Source organism: Vigna radiata, unplaced genomic scaffold (genome assembly GCF_000741045.1).
Source record: "Vigna radiata var. radiata cultivar VC1973A unplaced genomic scaffold, Vradiata_ver6 scaffold_100, whole genome shotgun sequence".
In the NCBI taxonomy this organism is placed as follows: domain Eukaryota; kingdom Viridiplantae; phylum Streptophyta; class Magnoliopsida; order Fabales; family Fabaceae; genus Vigna; species Vigna radiata.
The window spans coordinates 597,867-620,699 of record NW_014544133.1 but is presented as its reverse complement, the minus strand read 5'-3'; the positions used below and the strand labels follow the sequence as shown (position 1 = coordinate 620,699).

The 22,833-nt window shown below is 30.7% G+C and overlaps 2 protein-coding genes across 2 annotated transcripts; one reads left to right on the top strand and one right to left on the bottom strand.

Moving 5' to 3' along the window:
• The first annotated feature begins 2,065 nt into the window (after positions 1 to 2,065).
• Positions 2,066 to 4,312, top strand: LOC106755264 (PLASMODESMATA CALLOSE-BINDING PROTEIN 4). The gene is made up of 4 exons (XM_014637378.2): positions 2,066 to 2,350; positions 2,676 to 2,915; positions 3,030 to 3,066; positions 3,703 to 4,312. Exons 1-4 carry the CDS (start codon positions 2,299 to 2,301, stop codon positions 3,986 to 3,988), a joined length of 615 nt encoding a protein of 204 aa, XP_014492864.1. The 5' UTR covers positions 2,066 to 2,298; the 3' UTR covers positions 3,989 to 4,312.
• An 8,306-nt stretch (positions 4,313 to 12,618) lies between these two features.
• LOC106755298 (uncharacterized hydrolase YugF) lies at positions 12,619 to 18,804 on the bottom strand. The gene is made up of 10 exons (XM_014637417.2): positions 18,389 to 18,804; positions 17,269 to 17,363; positions 17,087 to 17,184; positions 16,934 to 16,983; positions 16,276 to 16,371; positions 16,068 to 16,157; positions 15,613 to 15,705; positions 14,414 to 14,509; positions 13,152 to 13,217; positions 12,619 to 12,971 (listed from the first exon to the last, which is right to left on the bottom strand). Exons 1-10 carry the CDS (start codon positions 18,575 to 18,577, stop codon positions 12,813 to 12,815), a joined length of 1,032 nt encoding a protein of 343 aa, XP_014492903.1. The 5' UTR covers positions 18,578 to 18,804; the 3' UTR covers positions 12,619 to 12,812.
• Positions 18,805 to 22,833: the final 4,029 nt, after the last annotated feature.

The window sequence follows — 22,833 nt, the reverse complement described above, 5'->3', positions numbered from 1 at the left end:
TTTAGCTTAGCGCACAGACTTGGTGCGCTGAGCGAATGGGCTTTAGCTGAGCGGACAAACTTGGTGCGCTGAGCAAATATGAGTGAGTAAAACCCACTATTTTTGTTATTCGTACGAGTTTGGTGCGCTAAGTGACTTGCCCAGAACCTGTTTTTATTCTTTTTATCCCTGTTTTATGATAACCTTGAGCTATGTTTCGATTAATAGAATGGTGTAGAAGTATCTATGATATTGTATGATCATGTATTATGGTATTTGGTTGTTCCTGTTTTGAGTTAAGTTTTAAAGTGAAAGTATGATTGATGTTATATTGCTAAATTGAAAGTATATGAATGTAAGAGATACGAATGATGTTAAAAGTGAAAAGTATGGTTGATGGACATAATTCCATTATCCTCACGGAGAGGTTACATGGTGGTGTCCTGTGTAAGTTTAGAATGATTTACAGGAAGCTCAATCTTGGGGGTTATCTTGAAATTCCAATAGTCTTTCTTCTCATGTAGAGAGGATTGGTCCATGCTGTGAGGAGTAGCAGGAGGTCTTAGTCTTGGAGGCTTCTAGTATGCTCCAAGGCGCGGTACAGACTAATTTCGTGAGTGTGGTAGGGTGAAACTCATTAGAAATAGCTTTGCAAAGCAGTAGAAGCCACCACGAGTGCAGGACCCACCATAGCTTGACAATCATTCTAAGTTCGGACGAGTCAAGTTTAAAGTATAACATGTTGTGATGTGTGATTCAGTATACTTGAACTAAGCATGTATGTTGTGTGTTATTGTAATAGTACGATCTTTGTATATCTAGCTCACTCTTGCTTCTGTGTTTGTCTGTCCGTGTATTGTTTTTTCTTTTGCGATGATCACCTTAATGGTGTGAGCTTAGAGATACAATCTTTTCAATTGATTAAGTGGAAAGTTAGATGAAAAGTTTGAAGTGTAGGTCGTACTTTTAATCCTTTAGATGAATAATTTTATTCTTTGCAAATCTATAGTTTGTTTTATCATTAACTATGTAATGTTTATTTTACTAATTTCATATTACTAAATTGGGATGTTAAAAAAAAATCCGTCTTATTTTTAACAAAATCAACGAAGATAAGAGATTATAACTCAGTACTTGTTAAACTGATTATAACTTACTAAATTGAAAATTATACATAAATATAATTATATATATTCAAATAATTCATAATGCCATCATATAATTCAGTTGTGATTAGTATCCATTTTTTATTAACTCATTATATCAGAAAAAATGATTTTGACTTGATTATATCAGTAATATCCATTTCAACAATCAAATAGATTTTAATTAAGCCTGACATCATTTATACTTTTTTATTACTAATTTAATATTTTTTCTGTACAATTTTATTGAAATGATATATTAATATATAAAAAAAGACTTTAAAGAGAAGAAAAAAAGAAACATTTCAAATGTTTCTAAACCTGAATATTTGTCTTTTTAAAATTTTTGATAAAATTAATTGATTATTTTATTGTTAGTAACTGCTCTTAAATAAGATAAATTGAACTAAACTACTTGATAACTTAAACTGAAAACACTAATTCAAACAAAATGTGCTCAAATCATAATATAATTGAGTTTAGTTTCATAATAATTTGATTCAATTTACACATTTAGATAAAAGAGAAGAAGTAAATAAAAGTAGTTAACTAAAAAGAGGAAATGATAAGAATCTATGGTTTCTACAATAGTAAGTTCCATCCCCACAAAAGGACTTGTAAACTAATGGATGGTTCTAGTGCCAACACACAGCCAGAGAAAAAGATCTATAGGAATCTCCCTGCTAACTGGGCCCACAGGGAACTTCTCCATGCTCTCTCATTCACAGTATCACCACCCCCAGTTACCCTTATCAATTTATGACCGTTTGAAAATATTCATAAAATTAATATACTTAAATACACAAACATAGTATATATACACTGTAATAATGTAAGCATGATAAAATAATAAAAGCTTCAGCTTTGGTACAATTCCCCAGAACACACTCCTCAGAAGAATACATAAACTTATATTACTTAGTACTCTATATTAATTTATTAATCTTTACGAAATACTTATGCACATAATGTTTTACTCATAAAGGTGCTTGAAAAGTGTACCAGACAGGCTCCCCCCACCTCACCTATTGTCCAGAAATCTCCATTCTTCAAAACTGCTTTCTTCTCTCATTTTTTTTTCCTTGCCCTTCTTACACTGGAGTACCCTCTGCTATTCCCTCCAAATTCCATCACAGAAATTTCTCTTATACCCTCTCAACATCCATCATCAATCATGACTCTTGTGATGTATTTTGTGCTTTTTCTTGCCTTCACTGCCCATTCAAGTAAGCTCCTGGATTTTCTTATGTTTTTCTCAAGCTCAGTTCAGCATGTGGTTTAATGGGTTTTTTTTTTTTTTTTTTTTTGAGTTGTTGTTGTATCATGATATATAAACTCTCAGATTTGTTCTCATGATTGCTCTGTCTTACTGTTTTTTCTGTTTTGGTTTTGTGATACAGCTTGAGATTTTGAGATGGATTTTGTTCAGAGACTTTTCTATTTTTGTTCTGTTTTAGTGAAGGCTGGAGCTTTTAAGGAAAGATGGGATTTTTAATGGACTAACTGTTGTTCTGATTACATTTTTTGCAATTTGTTTTTGGTCATGAACAGGTGCTCTTTACTGTGTATGTAAAGATGGTGTGGGTGATCAAGCTCTTCAGAAAGCTATAGATTATGCATGTGGTGCAGGAGCTGATTGTTCCCCTATTCTTCAAAATGGAGCATGTTACCAACCTAACACTGTGAAGGATCACTGCAACTATGCTGTTAATAGCTATTTCCAGAGAAAGGGTCAGGCTCAGGGAAGCTGTGATTTTGCTGGTGCTGCCACCCCAAGCCAAAATCCACCTAGTAAGTGGCCACCACTTTCTAGTCACCTTAAAAAATTTTGCACTTTCTTGACAAAATTCCCTTTTCTTCTAATTCTTCTCTGTTTGTTGTTGTCCCTACCTCTTTGATCTACAGCTTCAGCATCTACATGTGTTTACCCTTCAAGCCCTGGGTATGTTCTTGATCAAGGATCTTGCTGATTTGTTTATATTAATCCGCAATCGTTCATTTATTTATCTGAATTTCAAGTTCAGTTTTTTATTTAATTTTTTTTCCTAATGGCAAGATGTTGGTTGCTTGCATAATGCTGTATTAAACCAGTTTTTTCCTGCCATTTACAGAACATGAAGAAAACCCTTCTTGCCCTTTTCTCTCTATGTTGAAGTTACCTTTCATTAATCAAATTGCCTACTTTGGTGCCTTTAGATGGCTTTGGTTATTAGATTCAACTTCAATGATATCATTTGAAAAAGCAAAAGCAATCTGTTATTTTTTTTACACACTTTTAGTTTTACATTAGCCAAAAGGCCATTTTTTGGGGTTCATGTATCCACTTCCTGAATCAGATTTACTGAGAAGCCAATGACATCATGATCAACCCTTTTGAAACATTAGCTGTCATGATTATGATGTTCCACAATATTTTTTTGCCCACTTCATTCCCACACTCTTATCCTAGATCCAAGATCATATAATATTCAATGAAACTAATTCTATATTTGGTATATAGCTCACTAAACTATTAATATACTGTTATGGTCTGTGTGATGATCATAAGGTAATTTTTGTGGCTTCCTTCAACTTGCAGCAATGCAGGAACAGGCACTACAGGAACCCCAACAACCACTACACCAACAACAGGCACACCATCCACCTTGACTCCAACCACTCCCACTGGTACAGGCACAGGTACAGGCACAAGCACAGGCACAGGCAGCACCACCACAGGTAACCCTAATGTGTTTGGAATTAATCCAACATCTTCAACTGGAACAAGCTTCAGTGATCCAAACAAAGGAGTGGTTCACTTGAAGGACACATGCATGTTGCTGTTGTCCTTTGTTCTCACCTTTTTGGTAGTGCTAAGGGTCTAAATGGAGCAGTTCTGGGAAAATCTTGGGGGGTTTGTGATTTGTGTGGATGAGATTTTGCAAATACAGAAGAAGGGTGTTCATGGAAGTTCATCATTTGGAATCATCCAGAAGCAGACCCCACTTTAGCCTCTGTTTCTTGTTTTTGTTTTGTGTTCCTAAGAAAAAAAAAAGTTAGGGAATTTGGTTCCTTTTCAGTGGTGAATATTTGATATGTGACTGCAAACGAGGTGGGACCTCATCGGTTTCCTTTTGTATATTATTATATCTAATATCTATCATCACTAAGAGAGCCACTATTTTTTTCATTTAATTGACCCTTGCTAATAATACCTTGTATTATGTGTTTGATACTTTTCTCTTTTACTTTATCTTAATTTGAAGAAAAAGTTATACTACCTTATCTTGACTTCATGTTAATATTATAGTTATATTAGCTATCATGTGTATGTGTATTATTTTTTAAATATTTATAAATTATTTAATTCTAAAAATATTAATTGAGAAGGTAAAATTAAAAAGAGAAAAAGAATATATAGTTATAGAAAAATAACATTTAGTTATTGAAATAAAAAGTATTATAAATAATATTGTGTAAATAATGTTTTTCTAACGAAAAAGGTAGTCGTTAAAATGATAGAAAGGTAAATAATTATTTTATAATGTATAATTATTTAGATTTAAGAAAATAATTATTAAAATAATAAAACTAAAAAATAAAAAGAAAACAAAAGAAGATCAAATTGATGTTTTTTCATATATAATTATAGATTATAAGTGAAAGTTATATCAAATTGATAAGGTATTAATTAAAATTTTAAAAAGATATAAAGTATTATTAAGTTGTAACTATTTTTTATAATAAAATTGTATAAAGTTGGCATAATTGGTCTAGTTTTCTAATTTTTTAAAACTTACATTATTTTAGTAATTTGATAAAAAGAATTACATCATTTGAGTGTTTTGGCTTTTCTTTGGTTGAACTATTTTTTTAATAAGAATAATATGATACACATTAATATTTATTTAAAATACTTAACAAGACTAAAATAAAATGATAATAATTTTAAAAGAGTAAGGTTTTATAGTCTTTTAAAGTATTTATGAAAATAAAAACAAAATAAAAAATGAGAAAAAAATAGTATTAAGCAAGAGTAAAATGGTAACGATTTTAAAAAAATGGTAATAATTTAAAAAAATAAATTTTTATAGTTTTTTTAAAAAAGTAAAATGAAAAATAAATAAAAATGATATTAAACGAATGTAAAAACTTATGTATATTAAAATATTATTTAATTTTTTCTCAAATATTTTTGCGCAGTTTGTATCATTTGACACTGATATTGATATATTTAATGTTTAGTCCGTGAGTTGGTTTGTCGTTTTCCATTGGACATTGATGATTTGGCACGGTTATCAATTTATGAATCATGGATCTCAACAATTCAGAAATTTGGAGTACAATGTGGCGTAAGATTTAAGAATCAGGCCCTTAGCATGTTAAAACCTGAGCAAGAATTTGGATTTTGTGTTTTTGGTACTGTTTCTTCTCAACATATTCATTTATTATTTTAAATTATATTATTTACCTTAGCTGATAACTGATATAATCAACAAATAATTAAACTAAGCTCTCAAAAGCGGGTAATTCGACTGGATCGAGTTTGTCTTACTCCATCTAGTTTGTCTCACTCGATTCAGTTTATCTCATTAAAGATTGATTATTTAGTGAATTAATTCAATCTGATTTATTTATTAATAATTAAAAAATTCAAATTTAGTCTGACTCAACATGAGTGGATGAATTAAATGGATTGATTTACTGAACTATAAGGTTCTTTTAAAATAAAAAAATTATAACTTTTTTAATTCAAATCTAAATAAATTTTAAAAAACAATTTAAAATAAAAAAATATCATACAATTCGAGTGTAATCCAAAAATAAACAAAAAAAAGTAAATAAATAAGTTCTTAGTATTGATAATTTATGTATCACTTGTCCATATATAATATTAGAGTCTTAAATATGTAAATTTATAATATTTTTCTATCTTGAAACATCTTTTCTTTATCCTATCTACAATATAATAAAAAAATACTAATTAACAATATTGAAATACAAAATAATAAATAATTAGATTAAATTAGATGGGTTAGTGAGTCAATTTGACTCATCGAGTTTTAAGTGTGTCGGATTGAAATTTAACCTATATTAAGATATTACATTTTTCAAATTCAACCCGATTCAAATTGATGATGGATAGGTTGGCTCGGATAACACTAACTTAAACCTTTTATAAAATAAAAGAAGGATTTATGTGCCAAATATAAATTCTTATTAATTTTTATTTTGTGTTCAATCATTTCAATGGAGAAAAAATATTATGTGACAGCTAGGTATGCTAATATAGGTTGGATTAAATATGTTATTTTAAATTATTTTTAATAGTTGTGCTTTCATTTTAAAATAAATTATAAGATTAAATACGTATTTTGATTTTAAAATTTCAAATGAATTCCTATTCTAAATTTTATTAATGGTTGATTATTAAATTTTAAAAATAAATAAATATAATTTATGTTAATTTTTTTACATATTAAATTACATTTTAAATATTTATCATTTCATATGTTTCAATTTAAATGAAATATCATTAATAAAAAAATAAACTAATGTTATTGGATTATTATGATTATATTAATTTTTTTAAATTTAAAGTAAAATATATATCGATTTAAAATAAAAAAGTTTCAATTTTATATTTAAGTTTAAGAACAATAAATATATTTAGTCTTAAATTATATAATTGTTTGTTTATGCATTTTATGTAAGTTATAAAATATTCTTTTGAACAAATAATATACACTTTTTTTTACCAAACAAAATTTATATAATGTGTGGTGTGTTTTATATAGTTTTTATTATGTTTGACAGGAGAAAATTTTAATAATGAAAAAAATGATTAAACAGTTCAAACTAAAATAATATCTGATAATGATAGAAAGAAAATTAATACTAAATTATCGAAAACAAAAGTTTTTAAAAATTAAAAGTTTTTATTCAAATGTAAAATGTTAATTAATGATAAAATTTTTAATATGATTAGAAATTTGTCTTTTTTTCTTGGTACATAAAAAGTATAAAATGATTTTTGTAAAGAAAATTATGATTTTTTCGTAATAAATATTTTTTTTTCGCTGTGTGATATAATTTTATCATGATTTTTTTCAATAGAATCTTTGTGTAACGATAGTGTCAGAACTCATAAATCTCCCAATTTAGTGGAATCCACGTGTTAAGACAGAAAATATATGAGACTTAGAAAGAGAGAAAACAGGTGGCGATATGAGATTTGACCGTTCAGTTTTGGAGGTGGTATAAAAGCTGAGATTTTAAAAATCTGACATCATTTTCTCTGCATGTGATCTTCTTCTCCAAAACTTCAGAACTTCATTTTCCTCCTCCTTCTCTCTAGAATCCTCCAACTTCTCTCTACCAATTCTCGCCTTTTTACTGTTCTGATCATCCTTCAGGCAGCACTTAAGCACTTCTGTTGTCAAGTCCTTCACTTGGCACCGATTGGATTTCTGTTTGGAGCTGGTAAGTTCCAAACCTTTTCTTCCTTCGAATTTCTTCCATTTCAGATACATGCAAGCATTTTGGCTTGCATGTGTTCGTCCATTTTCACTTCTGAAATAGCTTTTATGTATTTGATTCCATGGTGGAGGCTTTTCTCCGATCAGACTTAGGTTCTAGGTACTAATTCTAGGAAGGGGGAAGTTCAAGGAATGCACGTTCTGCTGTTACGTGAATAGTTGTTCGGTTATAAGGTAAGGGAAGCTTGTAATTTAATTATGATTTTGTGTTATGAATGGTTGTATGCTTAAAATGGTGGCATGTTGATGATTTGATTGATATTAGAATGTTGCATGTTTGATGGTATGCTTTAATATTTGATAATTGTCACGAAAACTGGGTAGAAATAAGGTCAAGTGTAACTCTGCTAAATTCTGCAGAACTCTGTAACTGTGACCGAGGGTTATTGATTTTCGTCCGGTTTTCATTGGTTAGTCCGTTTGATTTTCATTTAGGAGTTTCTTATTGATTTTCGTCCGGTTTTCATTGGTTAGTCCGTTTGGTTTTCATTTAGGAGTTTCTTATTGATTTCCATCCGGTTTTCATTGGTTACTCCGTTTGGTTTTCATTTAGGACTTTCTTATTGATTTTCGTCTGGTTTTCATTGGTTACTCCGTTTGGTTTTCATTTAGGAGTTTCTTATTGATTTCCTTTAGTACGTTCGGATTTCCTTTAGTACGTTTGGATTTCCTTTAGTATGTTCGGATTTCCTTTAATACGTTTTGATTTCCTTTAGTATGTTCGGATTTCCTTTAATACGTTCTGATTTCCTTTAGTACATTCAGAGTTCCTTTAGTACGTTTGATATTCTATTGATTAATGTTGAGCGTTAGGTCTGTGCTAACGCTCGGTCTTTTGAAGAGAACTCAGTCTTATTGTCAAGCGTTCGGCCTAAGTTCCAAGCGTTCGGCATTAGCTCTAAGCACTCGGCCAAAGCTCCAAAGTGTTCGGCCTAAGCTCAAAATGCTCGGCCTAAGGTATAAGTAGTATGTTAAGTCTTTAGTATTTGGCTTAATCTCAATTGGGTTCAGTGAGTAGGTGTGGTTTTATCATTTGAGTGAATTTAATCATGTTATGGATGAGAAGTAAGTATGATGTTAATGAAGTATGACTTGATAATTATGATAAAATGTGGAAGTATGATGATGTAAAAGTATGGTGTGATCATTCTAATGAAATGTGAAAGTACGAAATGATAATTATAATATGGATCTAAAAAGAGAATTCCAAGGAGGAATGTCTCAGTGAATGGTTATGGAATTGATAAAGTATGAATATGGTTAGCTTTGTAGTGCATGTTCATCCTAACAATCCAATGGTCACCGAGTCTCAAGTTGATAATGATGGTGCATGTGTGGGAATAGCAGGAGGCCTGGTTGCGTTAGGCTTGGGGTTCCAGCTAACGGACTAAACTCATGTGTAGGCTTGGGGCTCGAACTACAATGAGGGATGAAGGGTTAACCCCGTGTGGCGGTTTGGGTTTCCAACTGTGGTAATCACGTGGTATTCCGGATTACCTTTCCACGGGTGCAAGAACGACCGTAGCTACATGATTCATATAGTCTGGACAGTCGGTGTAAAGTGGTCGGTTATAATGTTTTATACGTTCGGTTTATTGTATGAGATGCTTTGTATGATGATTGTATAAGTGAATATGTTTGTGTTACTTATCTTTACCTATGTTTAGTGATATGTTTGATTGAATTAATGAAATTACATAAGCTTACCTTTATTTTCCTGTCTTGTCGTGATGTTCCATCCGGTCGTTCTCTTCACTGCGATGATCATCCTTTGGATGTAAGCAGATTGTGCTGAAGTTGCTCTTGAGCGTGCGCTGGAAGAAGAAGACGGTTTTGGAGTAAGACCGTTCGATCTTATATTTTATTTTTTGTACTAGTGCAACATCGTTCGGTCTAACGCGTTGTTTGTATGACCGTCCGGTTTGTACTTATAATAGTATCAACTTAGGTTTTAAATAAAGTTTCAAATTTATAATTATTTTTGAATAGCTGTAAATTAATTTTATTGTCTCTGTAACTGTTCTATTATATTATCAATGTAAGGATTCTTAAGTATAGTTTAAGGCTATATTTTTGAGAGGTTACAGGTAACACAAACTATTTGAATCTAAAAAGATAAGTAACTACATTATTTAATTTAAAAATAAAACAAAATATTTAAATAATTTAGGAATAAAAGATATTCAACTCTTATATGAATATCTACATATTCAATTTAAGAATAAAACTAGTTTAGGAATAAAAAATATTTAACTCTTATATGTTTGATTGTCTTATTTTCACTCCAAACATGCATTTTGTGCAACTTGTTCATCTCTGCTCTGCAAATGGCTCCAATGGAGTGAAATTGCTTGAGGGAAAAGTGAAGTTGATTCAAGTATGGACCAAAAAAAAAGTAGTTAGTTTTTTAGCATTGATGATGATAATGAGGACCACTTTTATGTCCATGATGATGTTAACTTCCACCGAATGACTGAATTAGAAAATGAATAATTGCTTGACCGACATATATGTTGGAAATAAATAATGATGCATCAATGGCATTCCTTTTGTAGAGAATCAAAACATAGAAAACGGGAATCAATACCATCTAATATATTCTCTAATACATTTACCCATATTAGTTATTAATCATTATGTTAAAGATAAGTTTCATCTACTTTATTTTCTAATTTTCTATTAATTACAATCCACAAGAGAGTATTTAAATGGATGTTTGGATTTGTTTTACATGTTTTAATTTACTCCAACTTAAAATGAATATTAATTATGCTATTTTTATTTAGATTATCCATCTCTACCATTTATTTAGGTGCCACACTACTTGAATAATTTTGTGTAAAATAGTAAATGCAATTTTGTAATCAATTATAAAAGAATATTTTTGTGTTTATTTGAAAAAAAATTGATATGATTTAGAGGGAATCAAGATAGTTTTTTCTTTTTTTTTTTATGATTAAGTATGAGAAGATCCAAAATCATAAAAAAAGATATTTTTTAACATATTTAATATTTTTTTTATATTAATTTGATATTATCTTTTCTTATCTTTTATTAAAAAATACAAAATTTTATATTTTTATGATTATTTTACTTTTATATTATGTGTCAATAATAAAAAAGTATAATATACATATGAGAATTAGTAAAGTGAGAATTAAATGTAATACCAGCTAACTATTTATAGTTGTTATTAAATATATAAAAAAAAAATTAATTGTTTGTGGACATTAAAAAGTCGAGAGAATAGGGAATTACAAATTATCGTTTGTGAACATTAAAAAGTAGAGAGAATAGGGAATTAATTAAGAGTTTGGTATGATTATGGTTTTTAAAGATTAATTTATAAATTAATATTTAATTAGTAGGAAATTAATTAAGAGTTTAGTAGGATTAACATTTCAGGCAATGCTTTATTACATACTTAACCAAAGATAAAGAAATTGCTTACATCACGATCAAACCACAAATTTAAATGACAATCCAAATATAACATTAAACATATGATCAACATCTTCAACACAGTACAATGTGATAAAAAACATAAAATCTTCAAGTTTCAAAACAATAAGTCTTTAAACAATATATTTTTGTTTTCAACAATAGTCATTATCTTTAGACAAGTTATTAAAGCTTCATATTCAAGCTGATTATTTAAACACAACAAATCTTACCTAAAAAATAAATTAAGAAGATATTAGTGGGAAATGTGATTGTTATTCCCACTCCAATTCCTTTATTAGTACTTAATCCATCAAAATGTAAAATTCATTGATTTATTTCTATACATAACTTACTGGCTTTTAAATTTTTAAATTGTAAAGAAAATTTGTAAGATGTCAATTCAATTACCTAAAATAGATTTTGATAACAAAAGTTGAATAATATTATTCCTTTTCAATACAATTGCATCATAACTTCATTTAATATTTATGTTTGAAACATATAAATAGTACAAACAAAGACAGCTTTTCAATAAGACTATATCAAGTTTCATACTGATTTAAAAAATATGTACTTCATTTGAAATCAATCTCCTTCTTCTGTCTTAATTATCAGAACATCTAAGTCTTTCCAGCTAACTTTAAAATAATTTTAAAATAAACATCCTTTGATAATTATTCTTACCTAAGAGAGATTATAATTTTCTTTTATTTTAAGGAGAAGATATTCTTATTAATCGGCACCCCTTTGTCATGCATAATGAAACTAAGGAATTCTCCTATAGAGAAAAAAAAGAAAAAAAGTTAATAGTGATGTTCTACATATTGGTTAATAAGCTTAAAAACATTAACAAGGAATAAATTTAAAGAAAAACATTACATATTGGTTGTTCTAAAACATCATATGATTATAATCACAAATTTATAATAAATTTAATAGTGATGTTCAAAAGTTAATTAACTCTATACTACATTAACTAAAAAGTCTATAAACTTACAAAGCCAACTAAATTAACATAACACTAGATTTTATCCAATAGTTTGCATCCTATGTAAACTAAAACATAATCAAATCGAATCTAGTAACATTACTATTTATAACTCAGGTTCATCTTTTATATGCAATTAGATACCAGCCTACAAAACACTATCATTGTCATGTCATCTTAGCCAGAGAATAATAATTGAATAAATGGTACACATGCTAGACTCATAAATTTTATATTGTTCTATCACTTTCAACAAATAACCAATCATGGTAGCACCATAACAAGCTTATCTATCATGGGTTGCTTTCTAGGATGATGGTCCTGTTGTGTTTATGTCTTATGAAAAAAATAACACTTTACTCTTACCAAATCATGATTATTCATCAAAATCACTTTTCCAAATTCTCTACTGTGTCTTTTTTGCAGTCCCTTCGTTAAGCTTTCAAAAATTCGCTGATAATCCAAATTATCAAAGATGATGCTATTGTGCTAAGCAGCTTAATATTAATCATTGAAAACAATTCAATCCCAGAAGAGTATAAAATGAGAATATAAGAAAGAGGCATATAATATTAACAATGTCATGTTACTTTAGCAACAGTTTTTCTATCTTCCTCTAAATGGGGAAGGAGAAATTCTTAATCAGTTCTATAGTTCTATAACTTTCAGGTTTGCCAGATTAATTCACAGTTGCAGCTCTTTGCCAAATTAAGGAGAAATTCTTATTTAGTTCAATCTTCAAACTTGTGCAACATATGGATTCAATTGCTTAGCCTCTTCTCTCTGCACAAATTCAACAATTAATTTGATGGTAGAGTCTGGTCTTTCGAGATGAGGAAGATGACCACAATGGGGTATTTGGCGAATTGTTGCATCAGGTAATTCACAGTGGAGTTGCTGCAAGTGAAAAAGTTCAAAAGCAAACTTCAGTTATGATATTAGCATGGAATAGTGTTCCCTTGCAGTATAAAGTGAAACAAAATGCGTCCTGATCATTACTTTCCAGCATGCCAAACAAATATTGTACATTTCTGGCTGATCACAATGTTAGAAAAATAGTGCCACAGGGTAACTTACCACCGCAAATTTATTGCTGATGATGCGGTCATTTTCACCCCATATTATCAGTGTTTTCTGCTTTACCTGTTTGACAAATTCAAAACATCATAATGAGAATGAAATCAAGTTTCTTAAGAAAGAATGAAACTCCATCCTGGTCATCCATTTGTTAGACATTCGAGTGAATTTGAGTAAAAATGAGAATGTTAAACGACATATAAGTAAGGTAGGTGTTCCTTAAAACATAAGGGTGGTTTAACTTGCAACCGACTTTAAGTTTAACTCAACCTTACAAAATACTGTTTGTAAAGTGAGTTTTACATCTACTTATATATTGTAAATTAACTTATTTTTAGTCGACATAGGATTTTTAACAATATACAGTTATTTTTTCTTACATTAACCTCAACAATATTTAGCTTTCTATGCATCTCATATGTCTTCTAAGCCATTTTTCATCCCAATGAATAAAAGCATAATTTTACTTTGTTTTTCTGGCAAAAAATAGCTCTGATCAAACGTCTTGTTAATTAGGTTTAGTGTTAATAGGTAAATAAGATATATTTATTAGATATGTAGTGATTTATTTTATTACCTTAATAATCCTGTACACGTAATTATAAAATGAAGAATCTTGATATTTTGACAACTATTTTTAATAATTTTTTGACAATAGGATACGTGTCATTATTTTATTAGTCTGTTTGAATTTATATTTAAAAAAATATCTGAAACGGACTAATCACAAGCTATCACATAAACATTATCAAAATGTTGTCAAAAAATAGTTGTTAAAAAAACTTTTTCCTAAAATGAATGTGTATGTCCAAAATACACACTATTCCTGTAATCCTACAAGTATAGTCTAGCACAAGTCTACATAGTTTAAAATAAAAATTGTCAAAATAGAAAATTTCGAACAGTGAGCAAAATAATGCAGACAACATTCCAAACATTCCGGTTTATGTAGCTGTGGCATTTAAATCCAACAAAGCTCAAATAATATTGACAGAGGAATAGACAAATTTGTTCACAGTCTCCATCCAATATATGTATAAAGAGTTGCAAGTGAAAACTTGAAATTATAGTCATGTGGACCTAAAGCCATATTCTTAGGAAGCATCTTCATTTCATTAATAACAATTGCATAAAAAATTGATTCATTCCATGGTGAAGATTAACATTTCCAAGTATCCATGTGAGTTAAACCACTTCTTCAGTTCAAACGACACAAAAATAACGTAAGCACTCATCAACCACTTGGAAAGCGCTTCACATACCTTTCCTATCAAAGGAGAAACATTGTAACCACCACTTGTCATAAAATCCACAGTAGCATCATTCCACCAAGGCAATAAACAATGCAACCGACCAACCTATGCAAAACACACTATAACTGTTAGCATTATTCATTCTTGCACATTCAAACTTAGACTATGAGAAGCTCATTGTGTGAAGGATCTTCTGATATATCCTTGGACAGACATGTTGACAAGAGGATAACTATTGAGATACAAAACATGTAATTCTCATGTGAGATATTTCCAGAACATGAAAATTTATCATGCTACATTTAAATAAAAGAGTTGTCTTCATTCATTCAAAGTGAATGGTTTTCTTGATTCATTCAAGATGATGAATTGTCTTTTCTACATTCAATCCAATGGATATAAATATAATGCTTTGTAACATCATTTGAATTTAGGAACATGTTGAGATGTTTTTTGTTGGAATAATTATGTTTAGAAAAAAGAAAATATGTTACAAAAAGGAGCTTGTTAAACTTCTATCATTGGGCTATATTTATAGAGCTAAAGTGTAACACAATTAAATACTTACAACATCCTCAAGATCTTAGAGATTAGAAACATAAACAACAAATTCCTAGAAAGGAATAAATTGTTCAATTTAAAACAAAAGATATTTAGCCATGTGTTTTAACATTGCTCCTGTCTTAATAAATATATTCCTAAAATACTGAATAATTCATTTTCAAATTAAAGATATTAAGGCATATTTTCAACCCATGTTCTACTAAAAGAGAAAATGATGTGACCATTCATGGAATAAGTGCATGAATAGACATCAACTATTCATGAAAGACACAGCCTAAAGGAAAGTGCTTAGCCATGCCTTGAAGACATCATCCCCCAGCTTTCTTGATCTCTTTTTCTTTTACCCTTCAGAGATTCAATCTTACCAGCAATTCCTATGTAAATGTATTTTTACAATTTTTTCTTTTAAGGTTCTTGTACATAGGATCACACTATAGACATGTAATCTTGGCTCATAATAGTGACAGCTTGTAATATTTGTTAGAATTTTCTACTATCCTGTACAAAGTGTTTGATCATGTGATGCTGAATTATCCAAAAGTAAAAAATGCCAAATGGTCCATTGTGAAGCAAAGGATGGATAAAAAAACATGTATAACAGGTCACAACAAATAAAACAGTAATTCTAGAATCAGGAAACTCACATTAGTCCAATCAAGGCTAGTGCTGAAGGGAATGTTTGTGAAGGTCAAATAGGTGGCATAAAGGCGTAATGGAAAGCTCTTCAATAAATTAACCTGATCCAAAAGAACAACAGCGGTGAGTTGTAACTTATAATGAAAGTCTTTAACTTCCAAATCCTCTCATATAACTACACCAACTGATTTAAGCCAAAATGAAGGAACAAAGATGTCATTTGCAAAAGTTAAATGTCATATTATGAAACTCTTTATCATAAAGAGCCAAAAGTAACAAACAGGAAAATTCCATTGACTACACTGTAGGTGGTTGATGAACATTTGAAATAATTCTCTACATAATTGAATGTACAAATGAACTTAGCTAGGGAAACACTGCATAAAGAGAGATGGGGTTTGGTGTGATTTTGTTGTTAATCTCCCGTGTTAGTAATAATATAGTAAGTTGGAGAGATATTCACCCCAGCATAGGCTACTGATCTGGGTAAGGTTGCCAGCTTTCCAGTTCCCTCTGCATATACACTAGCACCAATCAGAACAAGCTTCTCCACCTGAAAAGATGAACTGCAAATAAATGACCACAGCACACCAGAGTCATTTGATGAAGAACTCTTTTGCAAAATGGATCGTGGTGGGTATTTAAAAGTCAAATTATTGAATGGTACATACAGCTTCAGGATAATTGACTGCAAAGTCAATGGCAACAGCAGAGCCAAGGCTTGGTCCAACTAATGTCATTGGCTTTCTGATGTGGTATTTCCAAAACTGTCAAAGATAAATCCACTTCACTGTCAACAGGGTGTGCAAAGAAATAAAAACAGATATAGAAAGAAACTATAGCTATTGAATAAATCCATTATTCAATTTCTTTAGACCATAGTTGATGAACTAGTCAAAGCCAATTTGATGACAACAAATTTACTATGTGAATAAACTGATTCACTTCTGTTGCTATTTTGTTATTCATGCAATTAACAATACAATTTATAAACTCACATATTTCTAACCGTTGTACTCAAAATAGACAAAAACACTTAACTACCCATAAGACTCCAATGGCTAATACATTAACTACCTATAAACTCCAACTGCTAATACATTAACTATCCATAAGACTCCAACAGCTAATACATTTAAGTTTATTCCAAACTCAACTAAATTCACAAAGTTAGATAATTTAGGGAAAGAATTTACTAGGTGAATCAGATTTTTCAGATTTATTTACCATCTTATAGCTGTGCAGACTCCAACTGAGTTTTCACTTTTTAAGATTTAATTATGAGTTGGGGATACAATACAACATATACATTTACTAACACATTAGTACCTGGTAGAAGTGGTCACGCTTTGATACCACATCACATGGAGGAAGTTTTTCTGATGGACAGAAGAAAAAAAAGAGAGCAGAAAGCATCTTAAAAATGGCATGAAGAAAAGGGTATGTAATAACATACAATAGTCAAAGGAATAAAAGCCAAACCTAAATCAGAGAAACCCCAACCAAGAATGTCAATGGCCCAGGTCTCAATACCAGATTCCTCAAGCAATGGTAACACATATCTCCATTCTAAACAAGAGCTGAATAACAACACAGCATGAGTTTAAGGGGTAACTTGTGCATAAAATGCATAAATAAATTTGTCTCTTGCATATTTTGAGCACCTGTCAAAACCATGTAGAAGAACAACTGGAGTTTCCTTGCTCTGCACCATTGGCTTCACACAACTACTCATGATGGGATTTTCTGAGAAACTAACCTAATTAAATCAGAAAGTTATATGAATGTGAGGCACACTGGTTGGTATTCTAAGCAAATGTGGCAGGTAAGAAGCATCATAGTGGAACAAACAGTGAAACCGAATTCATGAATGGACCAATTCTTATGATTTTAGTGTCCATAAACAAAAACCAGAATCTGTGTTGAAAGTTATGTCAATACTTTCTGAAGCTTTTAATTGACTACATAACACTGTGTCCATGAAAAAATTTAGAGAAAAATCTACTACATTCATAGGCTTAGAAAGTTAGGACCAGTTACAAGTTTTAAACAGAGGAAATCAGAGATCTCAGCAAGTGAATGAAGATAATTTTCTAATGCAAAATACTTACATTAATAATGTGTCACACAACAAATTATTTAATAAAAGACACATTCCAGAAGCACATACATTTTTCAGTCCTGGCCAAGAAGAAACTCCAGAGTTTGTCGAAGGACCCACAAAATCATGAATTAATCACAAATAACATTAAAAACTTCAATAGACCACAACACAGCAGTGTCAAACCGAGCATTAGAGACCAAATCCAAAGAAATGCAAACCCATCCAATCTCCTCCACCTCTCCAATATAATTCCACCCAACAAGTTTTCGTTGCAAAAACCATTAGAAACTAAAGCAAATCTCATATCCAAAAGAAAAATACCAGAAGCTTACTTTTATTATAAAATCAAAATAAAAAATGCAAAAAACCAAAGAAAAAATGGGTTTAAGCCAATCTTCACAACAAATTTTGATTTTTCTTTTCCAAAGAGGTGTTGGCACATCACAACTAGCTCTGACAGTGCCCAAAACATGATTGCTTGTTCAGAAAATTGTGGGAAACTAAAAGAAAAAAAATCCTCCAAATGTCAACACTTTGTTTACAAAAGCTTTGATACATAACTTGTTCTCCAGAAGCATAGATACCCTTTTAACTTTAGACAACAAAGATGCAAAAACAGTATGCAGAGTACCAAAGGAAGAGGCAAGGAACTGAAGAAAGTAAAAAGATGAAATATTTACAGGCACAGGTAGCCTCTGAATCCGCATGGCAAATTTTCTGGCTAAAGGGTCTTGAATGGTGTGCATTTCTCTGGGGAGAAAGGAAGGGAAGGCATCAGCAGCAACAACCCGTTGAGAAGAGATTTTGGCATTGCATCTGAGTGGTAATGACAAAGCCGCAGAAGAACCAGTAGACACAGAGAAAAACATGCTGGGTGGGTGCAGTGAAGAAGATGGTGAACGGTGTCGTATCTTATGCTATGCAACAGTCACTCACACAGTGTCAGACATGCAGAGTTTGTTTTTAGAGTGGTGTAAGTGGTGCGAGTACGTGTTAAAAGGTGGTGGCTCATGTGGGGTGGTGATTAGGGTAAAGTGTCTTAGGGTGGGTACCCTTGTAAGAGGTAGCTACTTCTTATTAAGATACTTCTCCACCTTCTTCCAACTCAACATCAAACAACAGTGTTGTGTCAATATTGATAATTATTACTATTATTGTGCAGTAAACTAACTCCCATCTACCCCCTTTCTGCTCAAATGTGTCTCTTGTCTGCATTTAATGACACATGACGCAATGCCAGAAAACTTGTGTTGTGTTTGTGTACATAAAGGTTTTAGTGTGGAAACATATGCACACTGTTATCATTTACAACTTCTTTTGAGTACAATGTTGAAGAAAATGCACAAAAGTGAGAAATAATGTAATAGTTTGTGTTAATGTTAACCAACCTTCACATGTAGCAAGGAAAAGTACCAAGTTTAAAGAACATCTGTGTTTGATTTTTCGTATGGTACATGTGAGATTATGTTCTGCTCAGTTTCACTAATAGTTGATGTTTTTTAATGATTTACAGTAAGATTTTTCATTATATTATATATATAATTCAGACTTTTTTATAATATTTTTGCATAATACATATATATTTTTTATTAAATTTAAAGTATGATAATAAATAAATAATAAATCAATAAAAAAGTAACATATATACTATATTAAAATATTATAAAAAATATGTGTGTATGATTTTCTTTCTCTCTCTGAAAACAAAAGACAAACTAAAAATAATGAGTTTTTGAGAATAAAAAAGGATGTAAGGCAATTAAAATGTTTTATAGAGAGTATTTGTAGCTTACCATATTTCACTGTTGTTTGGCATGTTTGATGTAAAAAAAGGATACAAAGATAGTAAGATATTAAAGAAGTAAATGAATCTTGTGATTTGATATAGTAACAACTCCATGTGGTGGTGTCAGATAAAATAAATATCATAGCAGTACTTCAACTTCTGCACCTCATCTCATATTTTCTCTTTCTGTCTGCTAAAACAAATCAAATCGTCATATCCATGTCAACTACATGCTTATTTATGTCTTTTATAGGATAAAAACACTATTCATATCAACTGTTACTCTCCAAGTATCAGATTCCTAAAAAATCACTAAGAATATCTTGTACTTCTTACATTTTACACTCCAAATTCAAATATATATATATATATATATATATATATATATATATATTACTTTTTAAATTTTACAAATAAATATAATCTTTTTCAATTTAATGATGTTAACTTTTATTTATTATACATATCAATCTGTCCAAACACATTTCAAATTAATACAAGTAAACACTTTAAAAATTAATTTGAAATACAAAAAAAAAACTAGTACATTCAATTTTATTGAAAAAAATTATATTTATCCATTTTGTAAGTTTGAACACTAAGTTATGTTTTAAAATTTGAAACTGAATCAAATTGCAATTTTACTTGAAAGAAATTATAAGACGAAACATATTTTAACCATTTTGCTTTTTAATAGGATGAAAAACTATTCATCTCCAGTGTTAGTTTCCAAGTCTGAGATTCCTCACAAATGTAGTAAGAATAAGTGGCATCGGGAATCCAGTTTTTATTAAATGAAAAGAAAAAAAATTAAAAAAAAATTATTATAAAAATTTGAGTTAAAGATAACTTTAAATCTCTTACTACACAGTTTTCAAGTTTTTACCTACTCTCTCCTGGAGAAATTCCTATTGGTTTGTTTATTTATTGGTTTGTTTATTTGGGGTGATGGTAGGACAGTGATTGAGTGGATTTTAGGAGATTTGAGGGTGATTTTTTTTTGTGTTAAATTGAGTGGATTTGAAGGTAATTGAGAGTGAGTTTGGAGATGAATTTTGTGAGAATTAGTGTACGATTTGATTGATCTAACAGTTTTAAAAAATTTGTTTAATTAGTAAAATTTGAAGATTACCAAAATGCCCCTAGGTATTAAAGTAATATAAAATGATATTTGTTAATGTTATATTTAATTGTAAAAATGTTTATTAAGAATTAAAAATTTGGAATAATTATTAAAAATAATTGTAATAAATTAATTAAGTTATAGTTTAGTTAAATGATTTTTTTTTAATTTAGTACTTGTTTGTGATATAATTTTTTTTAGTATAAATTGATTCGTTATGGAATTGAGATTTATTAATTTTGTAGACCGCCGATAATGAATCGAAGTTATAATTATCCATTACATGAAATAAAAAGTCCAAACATAAGACGATGTTGGAAAAATAACCCTGAACCGGCAAATGATTCGAAATTCATTATTTTAGGCACGACAATATTCCTCGTATAAAAATCAGTTGCATAGTTTTCCATCTGCTCGCTATGAGTAAAGAAACGATGTTGATCTAATTGTTCCGCAAGAGATGGTCTGACATGTGCTGTATCTTCTATCTCAGTTAGGATTTGTTTTCCCTTACGACTTTTTCGGGACCTTTTACTTGATGATGACGCCATTTTAGAATTTCTTCATCAAAGCAATAAATGAAAACAAATTATTCAATGTTATAAACAATAACAACCAATGGCAATTAATTAGACCATAAGCATAAATATTCCATAAAAATTTAGGATGGATTAAAATCATAAGTCATCATACATGAAACAACATACATGCAAATCATAAGTCATCATACATGAAACAACATACATGAAAATTATAAGTCATCATACAAATACAGAGGTAGATCTCATAACATAATTAATACTAATACAAGTAGTCATATAAGACATCCTAACAATCTCCTCCCGATATCATTTTACACAATTTATTCCACCGCTTATGCGGTGGAAGCCCCATCAGCCTCTTTACACATGTCGGGTTTGCACACAAGAAGTCATAGCATTGCTCCAGCAAAGACTCATCAGGTATGTGCATCCCACACAACATTTCATAAATGTCAGATTCTGTATATGTGTAGTTATGTGTCCGACGAAGAACCTCGGTTTGTGAACGTAATATTTCATTCATCTCTTTCATAGTGGAGACTTGATCTACGGTTGCATTAGAAATGACCCCAAAATGCACATTTGAAGAGGTAAGGGCAGTCGTGAAACCCTCCAGATTGCTCGACATCCTTTCAAAATGGGAATCAATTACATCGACCATGGGTGCCTTTCTCTTGGAGCCTCTAGAGGATGACGTTCCAGCAGATGGAACGGAAGGCACAGATTGAGTGTTCCCTGGACTATATTCATCTATCGAAGGAGGAGGTGATGGCGGAGTTGGGTCTCTGTACCCCGTCCAATCAGGCTGCTCAGGAATGTAATCTATATTCTGATTTAAATCAACACTGACTCGAGGGGCAACCCGCGGACGACGTTAACGAGCGGTGCGAACACCACTCCCAGTAGCTCTATCAGCAGCCCATAAGTCCATCATCAAATCATAAATGTCTTATGCTGGTAACTCTCCACTTTGATGCAGCTGGCCTAGACTGAAACAACATACATGAAACAGTTAGTGGTTGTACTTATGTATTATAATAATCCACCAAACCTGAATGTTTAACAAATACCTGAATGAGGTCAGCCCGGACTTCTTCTTCAGCCTCAAACCTCATAGTGATGGCGATCCAAGCAAAACCACTCAATGATCCAAACAGGTCATCAACCTCACGCCATCTGTCTTTTAATACCTTTCGACGATTTTTTACATTAGTTTTACTGACATGAACATAACCTGAGTTATGAAGGTACTGAACCATATTATTATACGTTTGCGTGGTCCAGCTACCATCAACTCTGTTACCCAAACGATTATCCTCAATCATTGCATGCAATAGCCTTGCATCCATGTCCTCAGTCCATTTGCAAAACTCTCTCATACCACCAGAGGATTCAGTCGCGACACCCTTACCCCTGTCCATGATAAACCTATTTCATAAAGAAAAGTGTAAGAAGTGAAGTTCAATTATTCATAAAACAAAGAAGATGTCATATTCAAATAACAGACTCATAACAAAATATTAATTACAATAACTGTGAATTTTGATAATCTCGCCACATTTCATCCGCTATGGCATCCCTAATAGTACTACCAACCCTATAATCATCTTTACGAACTTGAGAGGATGACACATTCCGCTCTTCTCTTTCATTCAACTCATTATCAACCTCATT